Source organism: Mustela erminea, chromosome 15, assembly GCF_009829155.1.
Source record: "Mustela erminea isolate mMusErm1 chromosome 15, mMusErm1.Pri, whole genome shotgun sequence".
Classification (NCBI taxonomy): Eukaryota; Metazoa; Chordata; class Mammalia; order Carnivora; family Mustelidae; genus Mustela; species Mustela erminea.
In genome coordinates this window covers 31629752-31655327 of record NC_045628.1, presented here as the reverse complement: position 1 = coordinate 31655327, position 25576 = coordinate 31629752, and the positions used below count along the sequence as shown (strand labels likewise).

The window sequence follows — 25576 nt, the reverse complement described above, 5'->3', positions numbered from 1 at the left end:
TGCCTTTGAAAATACATGCTGATTATTTGTAGGACTAAACACACACTGCTTTTGTTCTTTTTGGAACAAAAAGAAGTGGTTCTTACTGGCTTCAGGCTGTTCTTAAGCAGGAATGGCTCTGTCAACTCTTAAGGGTATAGAAACTGGACTAGTTTAGTCTGAGATCCTGGATGTGCCTCTCTTTGCATTGGAATCCCACTAGCAGTTCTTAGCATGGCATTTCTCCATTTTGGAGACCTAGAAAAGTCTGTACCATCCAAAATGTTTTAAACCCTTGAGAGTCACAACCAGCTTAGGCTGCTAGGGCTCATTTAAAAGCAAAATCAGGTTGCTTGTTCTGGGGTCACCCACCTAGATTAGACTGTTCCTGGGAATATGGGAAACAGGTCCACTTTTCCTATGGAATCTTCCTTATTGCCCTGTTGTTGGGTGGAGTATACTTGATTTAAAATCTTATCCTCAAGCCTGACCTCCTCAGGAAAGCCTTTTTCAAACTCTGTCCTCCCCTGCCAGAGGTAGAGTTGTCCACTGTCTCTCCTTCAGACCCCCACCATCCTGTGCTATCCCATCACACTCATTGTTGAACCTTTATTTATAAGTCCCTTTCCTTTCCAGACCAAGAGTTCCTTGAGGGAACCCACATTGTACACGTCTGCGTGTTTGTGGTCCTCTGCCTCAAAGTAGGGATCCAGTGCAGCGTATGTTGAATGAAAGAGTGTGCATTTACGCTTCACCATTACCATCCTATCTCTGTTCCACCTGTACTAGTGAAATATGACATTTCACACAGCAGCCAGATTATTGGAGTAAGGTAAAAATGAAGTTGAAACACTTCCTGATCTTTCTGGCCGGACACTCAATCACAGGCATTTAGCATGCATTGTGAAATGGGCAGGGAGGCAGGAAAACAGTAATGGGGTCTATCTTATTAGGTCAGATTTTTTCGACAGACACGAGATAAAGGTTAGTACAGAAACGCCAGCTATAAAAAGCAAAATTAGGCCACCTTGGCATCAAGTTGGAGTGAACAGTTTCAGCGATGTAATGGGACACTCCGGCGCGCTCTCCCTGCCGGAGAGGGTGTGTAGAAATTCAGGTGTGCCTGCGCTGATGTGATTTTCTTCTGCTAGGACCTTGCAAAATGGAAAGATCGTCGAAAAAGCTACACTTCAGATCTGCAGAAGAAAAAGGAAGAGAGGGAAGAAATCGAAAAGCAGGCACTCGAGAAGTCTGAGAGAAGCTCTAAGACGTTTAAGGAAATGCTACAGGACAGGTAATAAAGCTGAGGACATCTCACGGTGGGAGTTCCTAGTGTTAGAAATCCATATTTTATATAAAGGTAGGATACCAATATTAAACCATAAGCAAATAGGATTTTCTGTGCAATGAGAAAGTATTGCTGTAATAAATAGTGACTTGGATTAACAAAAAAAGTGGGTGCTTGATATAGGTGTGCATTCTTGATTTTTGTGTTGTATATTCAAGTGCAGTATTGGGTGTGCATCTTTGGTGCAGAAAATAAACTACCTTTTCTCCTTTTAAGATGAATTTAGGAATGGAATGGCTACGTAAAACCAGCTCCCATTCATCTAAATTGTGTAAAATATCAAGTTCCTTTTCATGTTTTAGTGGTGCGATTAAAATTCTGTTTTAAAGGAAGACGATATAAACACAAACGTAAGGGGTTTATTTTTGGCATTCCGACATAACAGGATAAAGGTCCAATGTAAACTTTCCTGTAGAGCAGTTCCTCTGAGAAACCTTGGAATATTTATAGGTCAGGGGGAAGGCAAATATGCTTTAAGGATAATGTCAAAGAGGAAATGTGCTGTCAGGTGAAGTTAAACAAAGCTGCTTTGTGCCTTAGAAGCAAATGGTAAGCACAGTTTCATTCACTTAGGAGGTATTCCCTGGTGAAAGGTAGCAATGAGGTTGGATGTGTCATGGGCTTCTCTATAAATATGAGTGGTGTCTTTAATTTGTAATAATTGTCCATGCAAGTCCTATCAAGCTGTATGAAATCACCTACGAACTTGATCTTAACTGAAGTCTAAGTCTTCTGTGGTCTTTTGTTTTTACTAAATTATTTAAAATTATATACAGGAAAAAAAACTCCCAGCCCTATAAAGGAATCCACATCTTTGGAAGGTTCAAACTGGTTGTCGGACAATCAGTTATACTTATAGTATGCTAATTTGGGAAGATCGATAAACTTGTAGGTAAAACTTTGTGCATGTTCCCTTACTCAAATATCCTCATTTTCTCATTAACATCTCTTTACAACTAAAAAATCCCGCCGAGGTATTTGAGAGCCAGTTTAAGAAAAAAATAAAAGAATCTAGTTCCTACAATCTTTTAGTGTGGCACTAAAAAAAAAAATTACCTGTACTTATACTCCTATTTTGTTAATATCATGTTGGTTATTGTGTGACGTCAGTAGCCTTTTTATTCTTAGTCAGTTATATGTTACTGCCCAAGTGACCTCTGTGTTTCCACCTTGGTGTGTCACATGCGTAACCTGGTGTCGTGGTGTGCTTCTTCTTGCTAAGGGAATCCCGAGAGCAAACGTCCACAGTTACCTTGAGGAGGAGGTTGCATTCTTTTGATGACATATTGCATGAAGAGATGCTTTCCCCTACACGGACCATGTCAGAAGCAAGTTACCAGAGTGAGAGAGTAGAAGAGGAGGGAACAGCATATTCTACAGAAATTCCTAAACAAGATTCCACGACTTGTGCAAAAAGAGAAGATGCTGCGGCCGCTGATGTTCACCTTCCTTCTAAAAGCCCCATCGAAGAACAACGCCCAGACTCTTTGTCTTCTCAGCCTTCACTGACGACACAAAGAGAGTCGACTCGAGTTTCAGCCTCTCTCCCCAGAAGTTACCAGAAAACTGATACAGCCAGGTTAACATCTGTGGTCACAGCGAGACCTTTTGGCTCTCAGGCAAGGGGAATCTCATCACTCCCGAGATCCTACACGGTAAAAAATATGTTCCCAGGTTATTTAGTCTGTTCTCAAGAGCAAAATGTTGGGGGGAACTTGTGTCGAAGTTTGATTTACCTCTACTTGATATAGAAAATATGCATAACTTATGGATAGGGCCATTTTGTGTCAGCTGATCTAGATTCAATAGATGTTTAATGCTTAAAGTAGAACAAGTCTGTGGAGCTGGTTAAACTTGACCTTCAGTGAAAGTAAGTAAGGCCTGATGTGTTTTAAAGAACGAATAAGCTGCTTTCTAAGGCAGAGCATGTTTTAGTGTTGTATTTTCTCAAATAAAGCTTTTGTAAGGTATTAGGCTAGTAGTTCTTTTTGACCTACAAAACAGCAATTTCGCGTGGTTCAACCTAAATATTTTCAGGTGCCTTAGGTACAACTTTCTGTTTTTCTCTGATTACCTGCTTTATTAGAACTTGATATGCTTGAATGTGGGTATTAAAATGTATCTCACGGTTCTATTTATATTGGGATTTTTAAGAATAGAGAAAATGGAAATATTTGCCCTGAGAATGAAGCAGTATTATGTAGCTGACGGTGAGGGCATTGCAGGAGAGTGTTAAGGTCAATGTTCAGATTTATTTTTACCCCTGCCAGTAAAGTATCCTAAAATCTAAGAAAAAAACTTGAAAAAATATTCAAGGTAAGGAAAACCTCCCTAAACTAGCCAGGAAAGTCCTAATCATTATAGTAAATAAAATAAAGATATATTTGGTAGCATAAAAAAAAAATCAAATATATATGGGTCATTAGACAGTCAAAAGACAACTTACAGTTAAACAGTCAAAAGACAACTTACAGTCAAAAGACAACTAGACAGTCAAAAGACAACTTACAGACTCAGAAAAATATAGCAAAATAAATTCTGGATGTAAGTTTAATATCACTAGGATTTCACATGTTCCTACAGATTGATAGGAAAAAAGGTAAGGAGTAGAATAATCGATATAGAAATGAGTAGCCAATTTAATGAAGAGAGAGTTCAGAATTTTGATGACATAGCACACACTGAAGCATGTTCAGCCTCATGAGAGCAAGAATGAGGTGTATAGCTTTTCACACATCAGATTGACAAACACTCAAAATATTGAAAATGTCTAGTGTTGGCAAGAGGCAGAGAAATAGCCATTCTTCTACATTCCTTTGGGAGTACATTGCTACAGTTTTTTTCAAGAAGATAAATATATATAAAATTTATATATTACTTTTTAAAATATTACATGTATTACATCTGAAATATCCTTTGGTCCAGTGAGTTTACTTTTGGGAATCTATAAAAATAAATATTGCAATTATAGAAGTATGTGGGTACTTGTTGTAGTGTTTTTGGTGGTTACAGAACACTTGAAACAACACTGAACGCATATCAAATGAATAAATTGTAGAAATCCGTACCATGGAGCATTCAGCAATTAAAAGGCTAGTCTAATCTGTCTATTGGCTAATCTGTCTATTGACCTATCAGGGTGATTTAAATGAGCAAAGCAAGTTTCAGCAGTATGTTGATAATATCATCAGTTTGTAAAAAACGAATCCCCTTCCCACTACATATGTGCCTATCTGTGAGCAGGAACGAATGTGCTCCGAGCTTTTAGTCATAGATGCTGTGGGAGATATGTTATTTTCATAGTTTTAAAGTATTTAATATACATGTTTTTTTAAACAGAAATCTAATGATACCAACCTTGAAATGGTGTTTTCCTTTTTAGATGGATGACTCTTGGAAGTATAACGGACATGTAGAAGATGCTAAGAGAACTCAGAACAGTCTGGTCCGCACCTCTGTGCAGAGACCTGACCTAAGCCAGCTCGTTTCCAGCAAGTCCAGCGAGAGAGAGAGAGCCGAGGTGGGAGAAGGTGTGACGGGGCTGCCGTCCCCTACACCCTCCTTCTCATCCCTTTCCCAGGACCAGGCTGACACTTCCAGAGCCACACTGTCTTCCACATCTGGCCCCGATTTAACGTCTGAGTTTGGAGAAGGGGGAAGCTCACCACAGATGGAGGACTCAAGGTCACAGGTGAGTTTGGGAAGGCTGCCTGTCCCCCAAGCTCAGAAACTTCAGTATTGAAACCTGGAAAACGGGGCTTCTAACCTCTGGGCATTATTATCTGGGTAGATGGTGTCCAAAATCATGTGGCCGTTGGTTTTTAGCATATCTCAGAAGAAGTAGACCTCTTGCACCTTTCCGTTTGTAGGTCCAGAACACTTGTGTTGTGTGTGTATTGAGGCTTTTTGGAGCAATCTCTTTAGGGTTTGGCTGTTTTTTTCCTCTCTATTCCTCAGTCCAGCAACTGTTGTCTTATACCCCCTAGTGGTCAGTGGTCCCTGGTTCAGGTGTTGGGGTCACCTGGGAGGTTACAGATTCAGGTCTACCGGGTAAGTGAGGTTAACTGACCACCAGGGGAAACGGGTACACATGCTCGTTGTGGCCTCTAGGGATGTGGCCTTTCTGTCCTATCATATTAACCTTCTCATGACTTGTATTTGTTTATTTGAGAGAGAGCTTGAGCCTGTGAGCAAGCAAGTGGGGGGAGGGGCAAAGGGAAGGGGGGAGGGAGACTATTTCAAGTAGATTACGCTTCTCCTCGACCTAAGCAGGGAGCCCTTTACAGGATTGGATCCCATAACCCATGAGATCATGACCTGAGCTGAAACCAAGAAGTCAGATGCTTCACCAACTGAGCCACCCAGACATCACAACCTTTCCGTGACTTTTAATACTGATTTACAAAGTCTACAATTGTGTGGCTTTTCTTGTATTTTAATGGGAATATTGAGGCCTCGTTACAGTATGACGGTTATATTCCTTAATGTTTGGAGTCTAAACAAAATGTACGATCAGAAGAAGAATGATGGGGGGGTGCCTGGGTGGCTCAGTGGGTTAAGCTGCTGCCTTCGGCTCAGGTCATGATCTCAGGGTCCTGGGATCGAGCCCCGCGTCGGGCTCTCTGCTCAGCAGGGAGCCTGCTTCCCTCTCTCTCTCTGCCTGCCTCTCTGTCTACTTGTGATCTCTCTCTGTCAAATAAATAAATAAATAATCTTTAAAAAAAAAAAAAGAAGAAGAAGAATGATGGGGACGGGGTGGAGGCGTGTGTAGTTTTTCTTATTTAAAACCATCATAGATTGCTTTTAGGAGAATTGGTAGGTAATGAATGTAGTATGTTTTATATGTAAGCTAAAAGTCATTGATTGTCTAGAGAACGGAAAGCTTTTCTTAAAAAAACAAAACAAAAACCAAAGCCCCCCCCAAAACCCCCAAACATCTTTGTTAAGCAGTTTGATAGCTGTATGAACCCCGTAGCATGGAGGAACTCCTTTGGTTCTCTGGCTTAGTCAGGCATTCTCTGCTGCCTTACCACCAAGGTGTGTGTGTCTTCCAAGGCATAGTACCAAGTATATAACTTGGCCTAAATTATATTCATGAAAGAACTATGTCACTAAGTTGATATGGCATATTTGCTACAGAAAAGCATTACAAGCTTAAGAATTTTTTTCTGATTGTGAAGTACTTCGTGCTTGAGAAAATTTGGGAATGCAGGAAAGGGTGCATGACAGAAAGGACGGGTAATCCCATCTTTTAGAGATGACCTTTGTTAACATGGAGGTATATTTCTTCGTTGGGCCCATGCATATTTACAAACATGTATCCAACAGTGATCTCTTCAGCTTGCTAGAATCATTAGGCGTAAAATTTTTTTGCTTCGTTTTTAAAGAATTGGAAATCTGTAATTAGCATCCTGAATTTCAGTGGATGAGAATGGTAGCCTCTGGTATACTTGGAGAGCATAAGCGACCAGTGGGTGAGTAGTAAAAGCAGAAGCAAGGTGTCTTTTGTTTTTATGGACTTGCATGTTTGCGTTCACGTTTTCAAATAGCAGACCCAACAAAACAGCCTGTTGTGCTTTTGGTGGTAGGACACCCTCAGGCTGGCGCTGACACCCGCATTTGCGGATTAAGAAAAAGAGGCAAGTGTGGTGCTGGGTGTGTTCCAGGTTGCTGGAGTTTGGGAGAACCTGAATTAACATGGTGTGGTTTCAGGTTTCATCATTAATGGATTTATGCTCCTTTGTCTCCAAATCTGGCATGGCATCCTACCAAGCAAAATTAAGCTTCACCGAGTCCAGCGTTGGGATTCTTGCACATACATACAGCTCACACGGTGACTTGCCCAACTCTGTGTGGCTTGGCATGTCCCCTCCTCCCCTGCGGACAGCGCCGCTGCTCAGGTAGCATCACCTGCTCTTACCGCTGAGAAGGAGCTTACTGCCTCGGGAACAGGGCTGCTAGTGTACAGACAGCCCGTCACAAATAAGTCAAGCGTGTTTGTAACGCTCTTCCAAGTGTTTGGCCACACTCTATCATTCTACGTGTTCAGAGAACAGAAGAATAAAAAGTAGTATGTGGGCAAACATCTAGATGTTTGGGAGCTTGATGAGTGTTCTTCTGGTCTTTCTTCTACTTCTTACCTCATCCTTTTGCCAGTAATATCCTTAGACCTTAGACCTCCTCCAGAATCTCCCATGGCAGTCTTCCTTTCTGTCCCTGCTTCCACCAGCCTCATTCTCAGGGTCCTTCCCCAGCAGTGAGAACACTTTGTAAATTGTCACCTGTCTGTGCGATCCCTGCAAGCCCATGTTAGGTTGACTTGCATGATGTCAGGCTGCACTTGGTCATTTCTGGGTTCCATGGCCTCTGGTGGCACTCTGTGGTCTGTTCAGTGAGGTTTACAGCCCTCAGGGGAGCACTCTGGCCCCTCTGCACTGGTCCCGAGGTCCCTTTGGAGCGTTGTAACCACTGCTTACTGAGCTCTGGCCATGGGCCAACCAGGCTTCTCAGGCCGTTTCTTAGTCCTCAGGGACACTTGTGTCCCTGTTTTGCTGTTGTGGAAATTGAAGCACAAGCAGTCATGTCACTTGTCCAAGACCATACAGGGTCCTGAGTGGTGGAGTCAGGATTTGTAACCAGGCACTCTGACTCAAGGTCGCCTGTACCACACTATGCCATGGAAAAAGGAATTCAAAGTAGGTGACCGAGCCACAGGACACTGCTTGTTTTTTCTTAAACACCTCGTCCACGTTCTTAACACACCACAGAGACTTGTTCTTATGTTCCCAGATTCAAAAATGCTCATTTCACCCATGTTTGTCTTGTGAAGTTGTCCTGCTCTCTCAAAGCCCAGGAGGGTCACTTCCTTCGTGAATCAAGACCTCTTCTTCTCCTACTTGGAATTGAAATTTTCACCCTTGGTGAAAGTTTCATTTGCTGGATTCCTTGTTCGAAATGTTCATTGTTTCTCCTTCACTGGTATTCTTTGTACCCTCCATAGCCTTTACACGTAGTTGGTGCTTTGGTTTACTGACTCGAATTGTATTCAAGGCCTTGATCACCAAACTGAAGTATGAACTTTTCTGGCAGGTAATTTAGGTCCTCATAGGCTCATTAATGTGGGCGTGTTAAGATTAAGGCGTATTTTACAACTTAAGCACTGTGCTGTTATGTAGAATTATTTTAAGGAAACAAAGTCTGGGGGGCAGAAACTGGGTTGGAGCCTCTTACAGAATTGTGGTCATGAGGTGGTTTGTGCCATTAAGAAGGGAAGGCTTAGTGAAGGAAGGAACTTAATATAACCTCATTTAAAATCCGCCCACAGAAATTTCTTTCCCATCCCCATTGCCCAGGTGGGGTTTCAGTCCTTCCCAGTCCCGTTTCTCCCCTACTTCTCTTGTGATACGGCTTCTTTTCCTCCCTCTTTTTCTGATCCAGGCTGCCGGGGCAGTTGTGAAGGGGGACCCCAAGGCCAGGGAAGAGGGTGACCCCAGAGCTCTTCATCCTCCTCTATCTGCCTCACAGATGTGGCTTTGATGATTAGTCCCCTGACGGGTCTCATCGACAGGGATTCGTTTCCTTTTCTGTCCTGTCAGAGCCCTCTTCTCTCAAACTTCATCCAAATCCCCATTGCAGAACCTCTGCCCCAGATTTTTTTTTTTTTTTTTAAGTGCTCCCCAGAAGCTAGATGAGAGAAGTGGAAGGAAGGAAGCTTTTTACATGTTAACTTCTCGGTTGCCAAGCCTGCCCTGGTCTGGTGCCCCTTTTGAGTAGCACCCAGAGCTAACTGCATCACAGTACCCCCCCCCCCCAAACTTGTCTAGATTCCCCTCTCCGGGAGAACAGGAAGCAAGCCTGTCCCCATCACTGTTAGCACAGTACCTGGATCTGAGCGTGTTTCTTGAATGCTGTGTTCTCAGGGCTGCAGAGTTAGGTACGTGAGTGTTAAATAGGACTTTCTTGAGTTGACCTGGAAATTGCTTAACCAGCGTATTATGTCATGTGTAGCATTGTTTCCACGCGGAACAGAAAGTAATTACGCGGCGGCCGGGGTGTACCTTGGCACTTCTTAAGTGTTTCACTTAATCCTCCCAGTAACCTTTCACAGTAGGTAGTATTATCCCCACATTTTCGAATGAAATACTTGAGATTTGAAAGTTACATAACTTGCCCTGGGCTGGTTAAGTGCTTAGGCCACAACTGTAATTTCTCTGACCTTATTTTTTGGGAAATGTGACAAACTCCAATTTGAGATCTGCCTTATGTGTGGTTAAGTCTCCAAATGTTGACTTAACTTTGCTGTATCTCTAGAATCTTAGAGCCAACAGGGACCAAAATATCCTCTGTTTCATGAAGATAAAATCATTCTTAAGATTGTTTTTGAGGAAAGCTACATAGTTTTTGAAACTTACCAGCACCGAATCAAAAATGTGGAATTTCTGAAATGCAGAGTTGGAAATCTACGCAATAGGTAGTAAGGAGCTACCAGCAATGTTAAAATGGGGTACAGTAATAATAATTGACATGTTCTGTGACTACACTTCTGGCAGTTGTGTAGAAGATGGAGGGAAAGAAGGGCCGGGGCAGGAGCACCAATTAGGAGGTGGCCCCAATAGTTGGGGCCATGGTCTCCCCTCTAAACTAACATGGTGACCTGAAGACCAGTGAAAGGATGGGATAACTCAGAATAGATTTATAGTTGGAGGACTCAAGAGCACTTTATTCAATACATGAGTGCAGCAGGGATGGGGCAGGAAAAGTAGGAAGAGGTGTTGCTAAATTGGGCATCTGGTCAGGTAATGATGTAACTATCTAATACTTGAGAAACAAGAGGTGGAAAAGAGTAGGTTTGGGAGGAAGATCCTAAATTTAATTTTTGATACATTGGGCTGAGCCAGTAACTGAAGATACAATAGGGAAGGTTATTCAGGAAAGCTTGTAGTCAAAAAGATGGGAGACTGGCTCAGGAACAACAAAAAAATGAGAATAGGAGAGCAAGCAGAGAAGCACATTCATGAACCTGAGAGGTAGCCAGACAGATGGAGAAAAAGACAGGAGAAAGTAGGATAATGGGTGATGTAGATGACGGTTTCTGAAAGTAATAATAGTTGGGGTAGTGCCTGGTGGGAGGAGGACTGAAGATGGGTTTGGTAGGAAAGAGATCAACTTGGAATGGGCTAAGTGATGAGACTGGAAATGCGACCTGCCTCTAGGAATGGAGAAGTGGAGGAAGTAGGTACAGACATGGATGGATCTTGTAAAGGAAAGTGACTTCAGGGCCAGAACAGCACCATGATTTGGGGGTCATTCCCTTCTGTTCATGCCCCACTTGCATCCTGAAGAAATGATGCAAAAGAATCATGTGTACGAAAATCGAAGTTGATCTAGTTCCTGTTATTTATGACTGTAGAGCCCAAGTTTGTGTTTAATGTTTTGTTTGATTTTATCAACTTCAGTAGGCTTCCCTTAAGTCAACAACATTTATCTAAATGGAAAAGTTTGGAGAAAATAGCTTTCTGACCTCTCAGTGTGTAAGACTGACTCTCTTTTTCATCAATTCTCATCTTTGGTGATAGGAAAGTCTTAAGTCATAAGATGTTCTAAAATTAAATCTTGTCATTGCTACTCTAAATAGATCATCTCATTTTTGTCTAAAAGGCTCATCTTTTGGTGTATACTTCTGCATAAATTGGATCTAATTTGAGGGAAATTATTTTTAAATGTTGATATGTTGATAACCATACGTTATCTTTTCTGGCATAGACAACTGGAACCGCTTTATCAGTCATCAAGAATCTAGCTTTCCCCCAAGAACTTAAATTCCTGGTTCTATCCTGTTTAAGCAGAAATTCCTCCATCATTGTCTTCTAAGGCATGGATCTTTTGTAGAATACTCACATGGCATGTATCTTGGAGAGATAAATTAGGAAGTAGAAATCCTAACTGAAATCACTGTTGAACAGTTTGTGCTTGACTATAATTATAGATATGTTCCCTTGTAGAGTCTATGGGCTGATCTAATTCAAGGACCTAGGATTCCAGAGAGATGCCTCAGGGCCTGCCACCATGGGCAGGCCACGCCATTGAAATTATAGTTTGTAATTGAAATTATAGCTCTTCATTCTAATCCCTTTTATGTATTGGTTTGGGAGGAAGGTGGTCTACATAAGACTTTCATTTGAAGACAGGTTTTTGCAAAACAGAAAGCTTGCAAAGTCATTATGAGAGAGAAGACCCTGGCAGACTCTGCAACATGCCTGAGGTCCCCTGGTTATTGATAGAAATGGACCTATAATTGCTCCTGTAATTTCTCCTTGGCCTGTCTACAGTTCTAAAGACCCCCACACCTACAATCTGCCAGGCTGTAGCCACACTGAGGCTGTGGCTGTACATGACAGTGTAACCCCCTGTTAACTGTTTTAGAGAGTTGGCTATCTGTGCTTTTTTTTTTTTTTTTAAGATTTTATTTATTTATTTGACAGACAGAGATCACAAGTAGGCAGAGAGGCAGGCAGAGAGGAGAAGCAGACTCCCCACTGAGCAGGGAGCCCGATACGGGGCTCAATCCCAGGACCCTGAGATCATGACCTTAGCCGAAGGCAGATGCTTAACCCACTGAGCCACCCAGGCGCCCTGGTTATCTGTTCTATTATTTGGTATGGTCAAGTGGAGGTTCATTTGCAAGGCAAGAATATCCTTTTGTGGGGCACCTGGGTGGCTCAGTGGGTTGGACTCTCTGCCTTCGGCTCAGGTCATGGTCCCGGGGTCCTGGGATCGAGCCCCTCATCAGGCTCTCTGCTCAATGGGGAGCCTGCTTCCTCCTCTCTCTCTACCTGCCTCTCTGCCTACTTGAGATCTCTGTCTGTCAAATAAATAACTAAAATATCTTTAAAAAAAAAAGAATATCCTTTTGTGAGACAATTCTTTTGGTCTAATAAAATTGTGAGACTCTTTCATCTATACCTTAAGCTCATTCTCTTTTATCCTATATTTGGTAGAAAAGGATAATGTTTACTTGCTGTCTCCCACAAAGTATTCTTTATGTAGTTTGAGGCTCCCATCCTGTCTTTTATTCTTCGAGTTAAAAAACATCAATTAGTATCTTGCGTATCTAACCCATCATTTGTCCTCTGTCCTCATATTGCAGTAGATTCTGTGCTTTACTTGGCTTTTTTTTTTTTTTAATTTTTTTTTTTTTTTTTGTGGAGGGTAAGTGTAGCGAAGATGACCACTTATTTTCATTGAGTCATGTCTAATTTAAGTGTGTGGTAGTTTCGGTTAAGGAGAGGAATTAACCACTAATTTTTTCTATTCATAGCAGAGTTTTATTCTGAAGATCGGTGTTCATCAGGCTGATTATTAACATGTTTTCGCTACCCACATCGGGGTTTCTGTATTTAAACTGCTTTACAAGCTTTCCGATGAGAACTTTTCTATAGTATTAGTTACAGATTTTTCTTAAAGTAGTTCCATACTCAACTCTGGAAGAGTCAGTGATTATTTTTTGAGAAAAAAGACCATGCCTAATCCATCTTTATTTCCCGAGTATTAAGCCCTATTGTCTTATACAAAATAGATGCACAGTAAGTGTATGTTGACCAGATGAATACATGCATATTGTTTTAGTACTTCTGTGTCCACAGAATATAGTAAGTTCTTGGTCTGGTGCCTTCCTTGCCTTGTTTCTAATTCTTTTTTTTTTTTTTTAAGATTTTATTTATTTATTTGACAGACAGAGATCACAAGTAGGCAGAGAGACAGACAGAGAGAGAGGAGGAAGCAGGCTCCCTGCTGAGCAGAAGGCCCAATGCGGGGCTCGATTCCAGGACCCTGGGATCATGACCTGAGCTGAAGGCAGAGGCTTTAACTCACTGAGCCACCAAGGCACCCCACCCCCTTGTTTCTAATTCTTACGTAATATCAGTTTTTCGTAGAATAGAGTCACTTGGATTTTAAACTTGTTTTAGAGGTGAAAAAACTTCAGCATAAAGCTTTATGAATTGCCCAGTTAGCCCTAGGTTCAGTTTTTATCTATTTATTTATTTATTTATTTAACAGACAGAGATCACAAGGGAGAAAGGCAGAGAGGCAGGCAGAGAGAGGGGGGGAAGCAGGCTCCCCGCCCAGCAGAGAGCCCGACATGGGGTTCGATCCCAGGACCCTGGGATCATGACCCGAGCCGAAGGCAGAGGCTCAACCCACTGAGCCACCCAGGCGCGCCCCTAGGTTCAGTTTTAACTGCCACACTGACCTGGAGAATTTATAGGTCTTTTTTTTTTTTTTTTCTGGAAAATAAAATGGCTTTAGGAAGAACTTCTGCTTTTGAAAGAGTACGTCTCAGTTCTTAATTATTCTAAATCAAAGACTGAAACGAGGCTGGGAATTTCAAGTTAAAATTCATGTCTGCTTGTTTACCCAAAACAAAACACATACATTATGAAAGGCAATCGAAATTTTCACAGACATCGTGTATTTTACAACTTAAAACATTTGTTTTGGAAAATGGCTGCCCTTTTGTGAAACTGAGCGTTTGTTGCTGTGCAGTATAGTGACAGAGGTGGAACCAGAGGTCTGTCCGTTGTCCAAGAGACTGTTGTTTCTTGGGCTTGTTGGCTGATGTCACTTGGAGGAAGTTGTGACTTGTTGCTTAGGATGTCTCAGTTGGGGCCCTCCTGGCATCTGACCTACCCTGGTTCCCTAGAGATGATGTAGCTCGCATTGTACAGCTCGTGTGGCGGCTCTTTCTTCACCCCTTGATCTTCATGAGGCAACAGGGCAAACAGTGCTTTGCTAAAACTTCAGGTGCCCAATAGGGGGTGGTCCCTGTCTTAGCGGAGCTCTACATGTAGCTGAGTTGTGTGTCAGTGAACCCACTGACATTGTTCAGCTAAATATGTTAAATGTCGGATTTGCCTTTTTAATAAGTATGGTGGCATTTAGAAAAGCATTTAATTTTTTTTTGCATTTCCAAAAATGCTATTGTGTTGAAATAAATGATATATGACATTGTATAAATTTGAGGTGTACCGTATGTTAATTTGACACATTTATATATGTATATATACATTTATATATGTATATATATATATTTATATATGGATTGCCATTGTAGTGACAATTAGCACCTTGATCACCTTACGTAATCATCCTTTCTCTTTATTGGTCGGAATAATTAAGCTATAGTCTGTTAGCAAGTTGGATTAGAATACCGTGCTGTGTATATTCACTGTACCATGCTTTAGATCTCTAGGGCTTATTTATTGATAGCAAGTTTGTACCACTAAACAGTATGCACAACATGCCTTCTCGCTCCTTTCCTGGGTAATAACAAATGGTCTATAAATTAAACCCAATTGTAGACGGGGCAAATGCCCAAGCTTTATTCATGCCCAGCTGATTAAAAATATTAATGTGAAGAAAAAACATCTGTTGATGTGAAGGTTTCCCTTGTTTTAGCAGAAAAATAATAAACTCATTGGTATGTGTATAAATGAAGGTTTTACCAAACTCAGGTTAAAAAGATTGCTGCTTCTGGTCTATCATGAAATAACTCAAGTGTACCTTGCATATAGCCTCCGTTCTTTCATGGATAGACTTTCCTCCATGTGGGTGCCAGGGACACCTGATCCCACCGTTTCGTGTTTGTTTTCAGGATCAGTTCAGTGATATGAGAATCAGCATAAACCAGACACCCGGGAGCGGTCTTGACTTTGGGTTTACAGTAAAATGGGCATTGTCTGGGATCTTCGTTGCATCAGTCGAAGCAGGTAATTCATAGATTTAGTTCTACTCAACTTTCTTCCCCTTGTTATTCTATGCTGTTCAAAAAACCCTCCAGAAATTAGTTTATGTGATACAGGAGGAGACAGCACATGCGAAAAAGGCAGCAGTAGAGTGAGGAGATGCAGCCTATTCCCAGAGACTAATAGTATTTCTTCTGCTTGCCTCATTAATTTTAGTTTTGTAGAATCTTATCTTTTGGCCTTTACAGAATTCATTTGTCATCTTCCAATTAGCAATTGACTGGAAATTCCAAAAGAACTGTCCATGATTGGCTGTGTTTGGGGTGGCTATGTATGTGCTGTGTAATAAATTGGTGTTTTCTGAGCATCCTAATGTATCTGTTGCTCGCGGAGTCCTCAGGATGCTTTGGGACTTGTACAAAAGCAGCCCCTCCCCCACCCAGGGTTCTACCAAATCCCTCCCAGGAATTTTGAGCAAAATATTACCACAGAGCCTAAAATTAAGCTACTGTAGTTAAGAGGAGCTCCTCATTTACATATTTTAGCTATATAAAATTGCATGCTAACTCTGGTTATTTTTTTTGAAAATTCAGAAAGACTGTTTAATTAGATAACGGGAAGTGGTAATTGTAAGGGGTTTTAAATGGCCTTGCTTTTTTTTTTAATCTATTCCAGAGTGCATTTGGATTTGGAAGCTCAATTAAAGTACAATATATTTCACATTTTGAATTTAAAAATAATTTAAAATTTTCTTTGTTCTTACGAAGGTAATAAAGAAATTTTATGGAACAGATGAGCTTATTCTTTTATATGTTAATGAAGATACATGCTCTAGCATAAAAAATGGATTTGGGGCTTTGTATGTTGTAGGTACTCAGATATTTTGTAACTTAAAAAAAAATTCCTCCCTCTGCTCTACCTGAAAAATCTAAGAATGGTTAGTTGAGATTAAGAAGTCATTTTTTTCTCTAAGTAAGCAATGACTAGCTAAATGTAGATTTTTTTGTTTGGAATTTTTTCTTAATGGTTGTTTAATTTATTTTGCTTTCTATAGGTAGCCCAGCAGAATTTTCCCAGCTACAGGTAGATGATGAAATTATTGCTATTAACAACACCAAGTTTTCATATAAGGACACAAAAGAGTGGGAGGCAACCATGGCTAATGCTAAAGAAACTGGAAACCTAGTAATGGATATCAGGCGCCATGGAAAGTCTGGTGAGTTGGGTTTTACCACTGTCTGCCTTTCTCAATGGGGAACTGGTCTTTGGCAAGTGGTTATAACAGCTGGCTTCAATAACTTTTTTCTCATTTTTTATTTACTTTTTATTTTTTGGCTTCAAGATGTTCTGTGGTTATGCCCAAACAAATCTGGAACAATCCCTCCTTGACTATTCTGTCTGCAAACTTTTCTCTAGCACATTTACTGGATTCTACGTTATTGATTGACTGATTGATCGATATGCTATACTGACTCTGAATGCAGATAGTAACTGAAAGCTATTGTAATTGCATCTGCATTTGGGAATCTCATAACAATTCTGAGGATCAAGAATCACACTATGACTTTACTTTCTCGACAGCACCGTAACTAACTGGTGTTAGAGAGAACAGGGTAGGTCATATTCCTGCTGCTCATACTCCAGGCACTGTCAGTATAATTCTGTTACTGTGTTTCTTCGTTGTTGAGGTTCGATGGAGAAGGGCATTAAACTCCTTGCCACCTTCCAAATTATGATCTCAAAATGCGATATTCAGTTCTGGTTTACAGAAAGAGTCAGTAAATTTGCTAGTCTCTTCCTTATTAATATGATCTAACCCTTGTGTTTTCAGAAGGTGATCTGTTGGTCAAAACCCCTGCACTCTTTACTTCTTTCACACACTACCTGATTTGTTTGTGTGTCTTCTGTATGTATATTTTGTGTATGTGCATTCACTAACTTTGTTCTTTCCACGTCACCATTTACGTGTACTCATTTCTTGATCATCATATGCCAATCAGACTGGGGCAAAGACCAGCCTTCCCTGCCATTTACACGGCATAAAACTCTCAATCTCACCAGTATGGCTACCAAAATTATAGGTTCACCCGAAACAAAGTGGATTGATACAACTTCTGGAATTTACAACTCAGACAAATCTTCAAGTCTGTCAATAACAACTGATTTCTCAGAAAGCCTCCAGCATTCTGTAAGTATTTTGAGAAGTAGGAGTATTTGTGTAGAGCAAAGTGTCTGTAGGAAGTGTGTGGGGGGAAAGAATTTGAACAATTTTGATGCTACTTCAAAAACATGTAGTTGAATAAGGTAATTTATAGTAATGAGAGTAAAATGTGATTCTGATAATCCTGAGGCAGCCCTCATAGATAAGTAATAGTTATATCATTGTAAAATCAAAAGATCCCGTAGTAGTGTTCTGTAGGTATTGCCTACCAATCTTTAACATTATACCCATTTCTCAGATCTTTGTGGATGTGAAGTGGTAATGTAATATACTATAATTTTACATGTAATGTAAAATTATGTACTGTAACTTTTTATGCTTTCTTTAGTCTTTGTGGGTAAATTACACACAATTACTATACTTATTTTAAAACATGAAACATTTTTAGATCTTGTGTAGATGACTTTGATGGGTAGACTTCAATGTGTGGTTAAGAGATACTTAACTACATTAACTGATTAAAAATAATTACAATGTAGAAATTTTTCCAAGTATCAAAGCAATAGTTAAATTTCAAATAAATATTTGTCTTGACTGCCTAGATATAGTTGTTATTATCTTAAGATATTCTTTTATCTAATAAGGAGATCCAGCTGCATTGTGTAGGGAAAGCTTAAATGCTGAAGAATTCTCTATGCTTGTGTTGCTTACTCATAAATATAAGCTAAGTGAACTAATTATTTGGCACATAGTGTTTCTTGGAAAAATAACGACTGATTGAACTTAATGTAAAAAGCTGTAAGAAATACACTAATAGCCTGTAAAACTCATCTTATTAAAATATTTTCACTAATGGGAAGTGCATTATTCTAACCCAAAGTCCAACTGGACAGAATGTTGTTAACTGGCCTTTTATCCTTCCAGAATACTGAATCCAAGGAAATGAATGGAATTCGTGATGAAAGTACTACTTTTGAATCAAAAGGTAAATATCACCATTTTAATTATGTTTATAATATAGAAGTCACAGCATTTAAGTTCTTCTATTATAAAAATTAATAACAAGTTAGTCCAAGAAAAACCGATCCCACTGCAAGCTGAAACTAAAAGGTTAGCATAGAGATCCTGTTGCAGCCAGGTGGAAGGGCGTTCAGTTCCAGGGTTTGAATAGTTCAGGAACTGCAAACAAAGCTTTGGCAGCCTGTTCAGGAGCTCCGAGGGCCTGTGTGTCTAAGTCAAATAAGAAAGGCTGGTTTTTCTGAGGCCGTTAGCCTTCTTGCTGTGGTATGTTGGCAAAGGGAATCTTAGTTAAATCTGACACAATGAATGAGGCTTCCTTTCCCCCTTTATTGTGAAATGGACAAGTTTGCAGGCAGCTAATATCAAGTAGAGAAATGGCAATAATCATTGTTAGGCAAAGGACCCATTTGTAATGAAAAAGCAGGTGTGGTATCTGGGGAGATATTGTATCCTGGAGTTATCACTCTCTTCCTGCTTCTGTGTGTCCACAAATCATTGTTGCTTCATGCTATCTACTACTCCTTAGGCATACAAAATAAATAAGAAAGATCTGGTCCACAAAGTCAGGGAAAGAGACTCAAAGAAGACCAGACTCCTCCTACCAGGAAACTAGACTCCCATCCGGCTGGGTCAGTTTTATGGCTTTGCATCTGCCTTTACCAGTTCATAATATGTTAGGTCACAGCCAAACCAAGTTTCTAAATTCCCCTTTATTGATTATTTATTTTGGTATTTAATTTCTGATAGGTAGAAGTAACTGCGTCTTAACAAATAGTGCATTCTTTATCAAAGGAGTTTTTAAAGCAAACATGATTTATTTGGGATTCCCCATGTTAAATCCAAGACACCCAGGTCCCACTCTGCCTGTGACTCAGGCAAAGCAAACTGCTAAGACACCGGACTCGTCATGAGTGACTATGTATGCACGCTTGTCATTGAAGGGTTTGCTTTACGCAAGTAAGCACCAACTAGTATCAAGTAATAATTGCATTTACAACTTATGAATAAACTGAAGTATACGAATCGTTTGTGATAACCTTGCAACAGATCTGTAGAAGTCAGAATGTTTCCTTTCTTTTCTTTTTTTCTTAATTGGACTGAACTCCATTTACTTAAAGTTAATGGCTATAAGATATTAAACTAAGGCAAAATTCTTTAGATAGAATATTTTAATGTGGACATTTGTTCTTATTTTATCTTTCCCTGGGTATTAATTTATTTTCTTGTCTAACTCCCCACTATTTCTCAGTTCATTTTTTGCTTAGTAACGCAGAAACTCTTAGTTACAAACAATTCTCCTTGGACTTCGAGATTTGGGGTTGATAAACCTAATCAATACATTTTAGTTTCCATTTCCCTAAAGCTTTGTGATCTAGCACGGAAGATTTTTTTTTTTGGCTTCTATGAAACTGTGATGCTCTCTGCTAGAATTTATTAATAAAATAATTAGTTCCACTACTAATTTAGATATAGTATAGACTACTAAAAATATGTGTCTTTGTACATTGAAATAATCCATATCTTCTGTGGCTATCAGTTTTGTCATTTTCCAACTAATGCTGTGGACTAGAAAGGTATGTCAGATACCATTTAGTTTTCCAGTGGTGAGAGATTAAAATGAATGACATGGTATTGATATATTTTTTTTTTGTATTTTTCAACTAGCATCTGAACCTATTTCTTTGAAAAACTTAAAAAGGCGATCACAATTTTTTGAACAAGGTAAACTACCAAGATAACAATTCATGTACTTTCATAGAATTGTTCCCATTCTCCACTCTGTCCTTATAGTCTTTGGTGCTGGGCACTAAGCCTTTTCAATTTGGCTGCCATTGTGACCAAGCAACGTAATCCATTTCCATTCTTTTCCTAGGGTCATCATGCTTTTCTTACAGTTCATGGGTCTACCTCTGTGGTAATGGGTCTTTGCGTGTCTTTTGTATACCTCTGGACTTTTTTTTTTTTTTTTCCTAATTAAAAAAAGATTGAGATGCTGTTAAACACACTTCTTTCCACTGGGTGACAGTAAGAAATGAGGAACCTCACTTACGCCTTACTGCTTCCTACCAATTGCGTAATACTAGATTACACCAACACCTGATTGTTGAACTTCTGAAAACTCAAACTTCCGGGGAAAATGCTCTTTAAAAAGAGCAGAGTTGTTTCTTGCTATTGGAACAATGGCTTTGCAGTGTTCATAGGACCGCCCTGTTGACCCTGAAGTAAATAAAATGTAAATTTCAGTTGCGCCTCTGAACATGTGCGTTTTGAGCCTCCCCGTGTTGGTGTAGTTGGGCTGCGCTGCCTTCTGTGCTGTGCATGTGGCATTCCTTCCCCCTCACGGCTGTCTGATGCCCTGTCTCATGAATGCAGTCTGAGCTGTGCTGTGCTGTCAGAACTTAAAAGTAATATCCAACATTTGAGATGCAATGGCACAGAGAGGAGTGTGCTGTAGGCGTCTAAATGTTATTGTTTCTTACTTTTAAGATGATCAAAAACCTTTACATGCTTGCCTTCTGTTTACTGGACTCAAAGATTAAAAAAACAAAAACAAAAACAAAAACCGAAGAATATTTCTTTGGGGAACTAAGGTTTCTTTTTGACCATAAATAGGAGTAGCTCACCAGCTGTGCATGTACGAGGTCTGTTTGTGTCAGTATCCATAGTGTTTTTGATATTTTTGTTAAATTCCCATTTTTCTACGGTAATTTAGTTGAAACACTATGATACTTTTAGCTTAAACTGGCTAACAGAAGATAATTCCTTTCTTTCTCTAGTCTAATTTTCACTCACTTCTCTTCAACAGGCTATTTTAGGGAAGAATATTTTCCTAAGTCTCAAAGCAGTTTTCTTTAAAAAAAAATGTGTAAGTGAACAGTTTATTTGACAGCTGAGGTTTCAGGAAAATTAAAATACTGTATGATAGCATCTTTCATGAAATTTGCTTAGTTGGTTTTTGGATTTTTTTTTTTGGTACTATATACAGACACGCATTCCTATAGTAACCCCTAAGAATAAAGAGAAGAATATTAGGTCCATAGGTGTACACGTGAAGTTTGAATATTTGTGCGGCAAGTAATAGGAGAGGAAGGGGAAGGATTTCCTGAACGTGCTTTTGTGGTGTCTTATTTAAGAAAAGTAGCTTATTAGCAAGGAGACCTGGAAAATCTGATACAGAGCTGGCACGTTAGCTTTAAGTAGTGGCAAGTAAAAATTTGGATTTGGCAGGTAATATACCATTTGAAAACCTTTTTTCTCTCCTTGTTGTGCTCAGCTGTGACATACTACCTGGTGTATTCATAAAAGAACCCTGAAACCTCTTCAGAAGACACTAGCCATCCAGCTCGAGTACCAAGGGCTAAGGGATATCTTTGGCACCCATACTTTCTCTCTCTTTGTTTTAAATGACTTTGACTTTGGAAGAAGAGTAACAAACAGATGGAATTGAAGTGGAAAACTGAGATTCTACTGCAGTTTAAAAAAAAAAAATCACTGATCTCACTTAGTATCCTGGCATAGAAACAGCTAATATGACTCTGTAAAAAATTATTTCATAGAAATGAAAAGACTTATATATTTTTTTCTTCCTTTCCAACACGCTGCAACACAGGAAGCTCGGATTCTGTGGTTCCTGATGTAAGTAGCATTCATTTGTTTTTAGAACAAGTAAGGTGACTTTGGCGACTGAATTAGCACATACTAGCATTGCTTCTTTTCAGTTGCATAAGAATTTATCAAGGGGTAGTCTTTCCAGGTTGAAAAGACCCACTTTGAAACGGAAAGCCAAACCTCCTCTGGTACCGCTTAGGCAAAGGGTGGGATGAATCATTCATAAAAGCTGGAGTGCTTTGGTAGATGACTGAATGAAGTAATATGTTCTTCCTCTGTTTGCACGTCTTCTCTTCTAACTGGCTAGCTTCCGGTTCCGACCCTCAGTGCCCCGAGCCGCTGGGCGTGGGATCAGGAGGAGGAGCGGAAGCGGCAGGAGAGGTGGCAGAAGGAGCAGGACCGCCTGCTGCAGGTAGAGCGGAGTGGTGTGGGCCCACAGGCGTTCCGCTGGCTTTCCCTGCTCCGTGTCAACCGGCACCAGGAAGCAAACTAAAAAATCAGAAGCTAATAACCTCATAATTAACAAATCTTTTGCGAGGCGGCACATCTTGCATTCGTTTCATTTCTATTTTGAAGCTTTCCGAGTCCTCCTTTTAAAACAATTATTTACCCTGTATATTTTTTAGAACATGGCGCTATGGTTTACTGGATTTTCTTATGTGTGACAGGTGTGTGGATTGTAAGGCCTTGCACCCGCTAAGCTGTGTGTGTGCCCACTCCACTGCAGGGAAATTCAGTCCCCCTAGCAGTTACCCAGGGGCTTCACTCAATTACAACTGTGGTAAAGAGTGGCTACAGGTTCAATTCTGAGTGTCTCCCCTTTCCCGAGACCACCATTTAATTCGATATAAGCTATTTCATACTTTAGGGATGAAAGTCCAATTGGTGAAAATAATATCACCATCTTTGAAGATTGAGGTGAAGGGTAGAGCTAGCAAAGAAGCTGGTGAAAGAGATTCCGTGTAACATCATTAATCTGTTAATTAACTAATTAACTAATATGCCATCTCTCCTTATAGGAAAAATATCAACGTGAGCAGGAGAAACTCAGGGAAGAGTGGCAAAGGGCTAAGCAGGAAGCTGAGAGAGAGAATTACAAGTACTTGAATGAGGTAGTGTTGGAACGTGCTGTGTTCTTCTCTGTCTCAGTGAAATTATCTGGGGAATGGAAGATCCTCTGTTTCACCTGCTTTTGCCACATATTTACTTACATAAGCTCTTTGAAAAACACAACGAGCTCTGATCTGTCGGAATTTTGCTCTGATGTTGCAGCCTTTTTCTTAGTTTCTTTACTGTATCATCAAATGGTTCTATTAACGAACCCTAAGTGCGTCTTTCTCCCTCGCGCTTGTATTTCCCCCATGTGTGGCTTTGGTAGCGATAAAAGGAACCCCTGGCCAACTCTCCAACAGAACATGAGTAAATGAAATTGTGACGATGCACAGATTCAGACGGGCTTCTCTTTCCCCCTGGTCACACAGGAGCGGATGGTCCTGAGCTCAAACAGCATTTCTCTGCCCACGCGGGAGCCCGCCGCAGCCGCCTGGGGCGCCTCCTGGGGTGAGGGGTCCAAGTCGTCGGACCAGGAAGGAAGCCGAGCAGGGGACGAGGAGACAAGAGAGCCGCCCAAGGACGACGCAGAGGAGGACCAAAGGAAGAAGCTGCAGGAGCGCCTGGCACTTGAGGAAGAGAGGCAACTGAGGGAGCAACAGTGTCAGCAAGAGCAGGAGCAGAGGCGGCGGGAGGCGGCCCAGGAGCAGGCCCGCCCGGCAGAGAGAGAGAGAGAGACGTCAGTCAAGATATACCAGTACAGAAGGTTGGTGCTGCCGCCGGAGCACACTGCGATGTGTTCACGTTGGCTCCGCTTCACTCCGCCCATTCCCCCACCTTCAGAGGCTCCTGGTGGGTCCCTACCATCCATTTGCTACACAAGCGTTACATTGTAGAGCAGGTGCTATCGCCTTACAGCTGCTCAGACGGCTTCCTGTCACGTTCGAGTACCGCCCGGGTCCTCGCGGTGACCTCGGAGGCGCACACGAGCTGGATCTGACCCCGTGGTCTTACCTGGCTTCCCGCTGCTCCTCCCTCCCTCCGTCTGTTCCAGCCACACGGGTCTCCTGTTTCCTGCTTGAAAATGTCCAATGCATCCTGCTCCTGAACGCTGGCAGTTTTTAGTCCCTGTCCTTGCAGAGAGGCCTTCCCTCCCCTCTTTCCTCGTCTTCTCATCTTCTTTGAGTCTCTGTTCATACGTCCCCTTCTCAGACTTTCCAGGATACTTCGTCTAAAACATGTGTCCTTTCCCCACACCGCCTCCCACATGCCTTACCATGTTTTATATTCCGTATTTATCGGGAACCCTGAAATGTAAGAATGACATTTAATACTCTTTTTGTTTTGTTTGCTTCGGTAGCCCAGCCCTAGAGCAGTAGCAGGCACTCCCTCTACATTTGTAGGATGAGTGAATTGCAAATGTCTGTTGGTATCAGTGGGTCTTCTTTCTGCAGTGATTGATCAAACTGCTTCTGTATATTTTGTTTTCAACCCAGAGACCATCTCATGAAGAGACTAAAATAACCCTTTTCTGATGTCAATTTCTCTAACTCAGGAAGAGTGTTAAAGTCCACTATGTTGACCATAAACTCTTCTTTCACAATTTCATTTACTTCTTTCTGTCTTTTAGACCTGTTGATTCCTATGACATACCAAAGGGAGAGGAAAAATCTTCAGGGTTGCTTCCTAGTGACAGGTATGTGGGACATTTTGTTGTAATTTCATTGGAATAATAGATGAACATTGGAGGGCTCACCTAGATGTATTTTAGAAGTATTTCGGCTCTTGATCTTTTGTGGGATATAAAGAGATCTTGCTGGTTGACCTTTGTATGGACTCGCGTTTGCTGTGTAACCAGCTACCCCTCAACTTAGTGATTTCACATGATTTGGTGGGCAAGTATTTTGGGCTGATCCTAATTGGCAGTTCTTCTAGTTGGTCGGGCCCCTCACACATCTACTAGGTTACTAGGCAGCTCTGCTTTGGGAGTTGGCTGTAAGCTGGAGCAGTGAGAACAATTAGGCCGTGTGCTTTCAAGATCCAGCGAGCCAGGGCAGTCTCTTGTACATGGGGGCTGAGCAGAGAAGACAGAACTAAGGAGAGGAAGCAAGGCGCCTTGCGGTCTACATTCTGAACTGGCCCACCATGCTTCTGTCACATTCTGTTACAGGCCAGCCGAAGTTCACAGAACAAAGAAAAATTTTACCTTTTCAAGGGAGGAGCCACAATGCAAGGGGAATGGACAGAGGGTAGAATTGTGTTCATTTTGTGCAACTGCCTTAGTTTTTATTTTAAAGAGGTTGTAAGCAATGGCATCAGCTTGCCCCAAATGAAGTTACATGTGGACATCTGAAATGAGAATTGTGGCCTTCTCTTAGTCTGTTGAGAAGTACTGGTCAATTCCAGTACATGTTAGCTCTATCTTAAAATTTCCTGAGACATAAATTTAATGTTTTAAAGTAATTTTTTAAATACTTTGCAGTTTTGAAATCACTAAGGACTTCTGAACAGACTCTGTCTATAAATACCCAGTATATGACCATTAATTTGTGTTTTCAGAGCTGACATTTCTTTCTCAGAAAGTTCACCTTGGGATATGGAAAGACTCGTCTCTACGGGCAATCAGGCTGACTGAGTGGGACTCCTAGTAGGGAAAATTAATATATA

General features: G+C 40.9%; 1 protein-coding gene across 11 annotated transcripts in view; it reads left to right on the top strand.

Moving 5' to 3' along the window:
- The window catches only part of LMO7 (LIM domain 7), a 204021-nt gene that overhangs the window by 165627 nt on the left and 12818 nt on the right, over nucleotides 1-25576 (top strand). For 6 of the 11 annotated variants that reach the window (XM_032314733.1, XM_032314738.1, XM_032314737.1 and 3 more), the window contains 13 exons: nucleotides 1131-1273; nucleotides 2550-2982; nucleotides 4710-5018; nucleotides 14979-15093; nucleotides 16124-16285; nucleotides 17070-17257; nucleotides 18155-18215; nucleotides 19916-19972; nucleotides 21861-21886; nucleotides 22167-22271; nucleotides 22879-22971; nucleotides 23341-23675; nucleotides 24540-24605. In XM_032314733.1, coding sequence (XP_032170624.1) covers nucleotides 1131-1273; nucleotides 2550-2982; nucleotides 4710-5018; nucleotides 14979-15093; nucleotides 16124-16285; nucleotides 17070-17257; nucleotides 18155-18215; nucleotides 19916-19972; nucleotides 21861-21886; nucleotides 22167-22271; nucleotides 22879-22971; nucleotides 23341-23675; nucleotides 24540-24605 — 2093 coding nt within the window. The remainder of the gene's footprint in view (nucleotides 1-1130; nucleotides 1274-2549; nucleotides 2983-4709; nucleotides 5019-14978; nucleotides 15094-16123; nucleotides 16286-17069; nucleotides 17258-18154; nucleotides 18216-19915; nucleotides 19973-21860; nucleotides 21887-22166; nucleotides 22272-22878; nucleotides 22972-23340; nucleotides 23676-24539; nucleotides 24606-25576) is intronic. The other 5 variants (XM_032314739.1, XM_032314736.1, XM_032314729.1 and 2 more) reach the window with 3 other exon arrangements.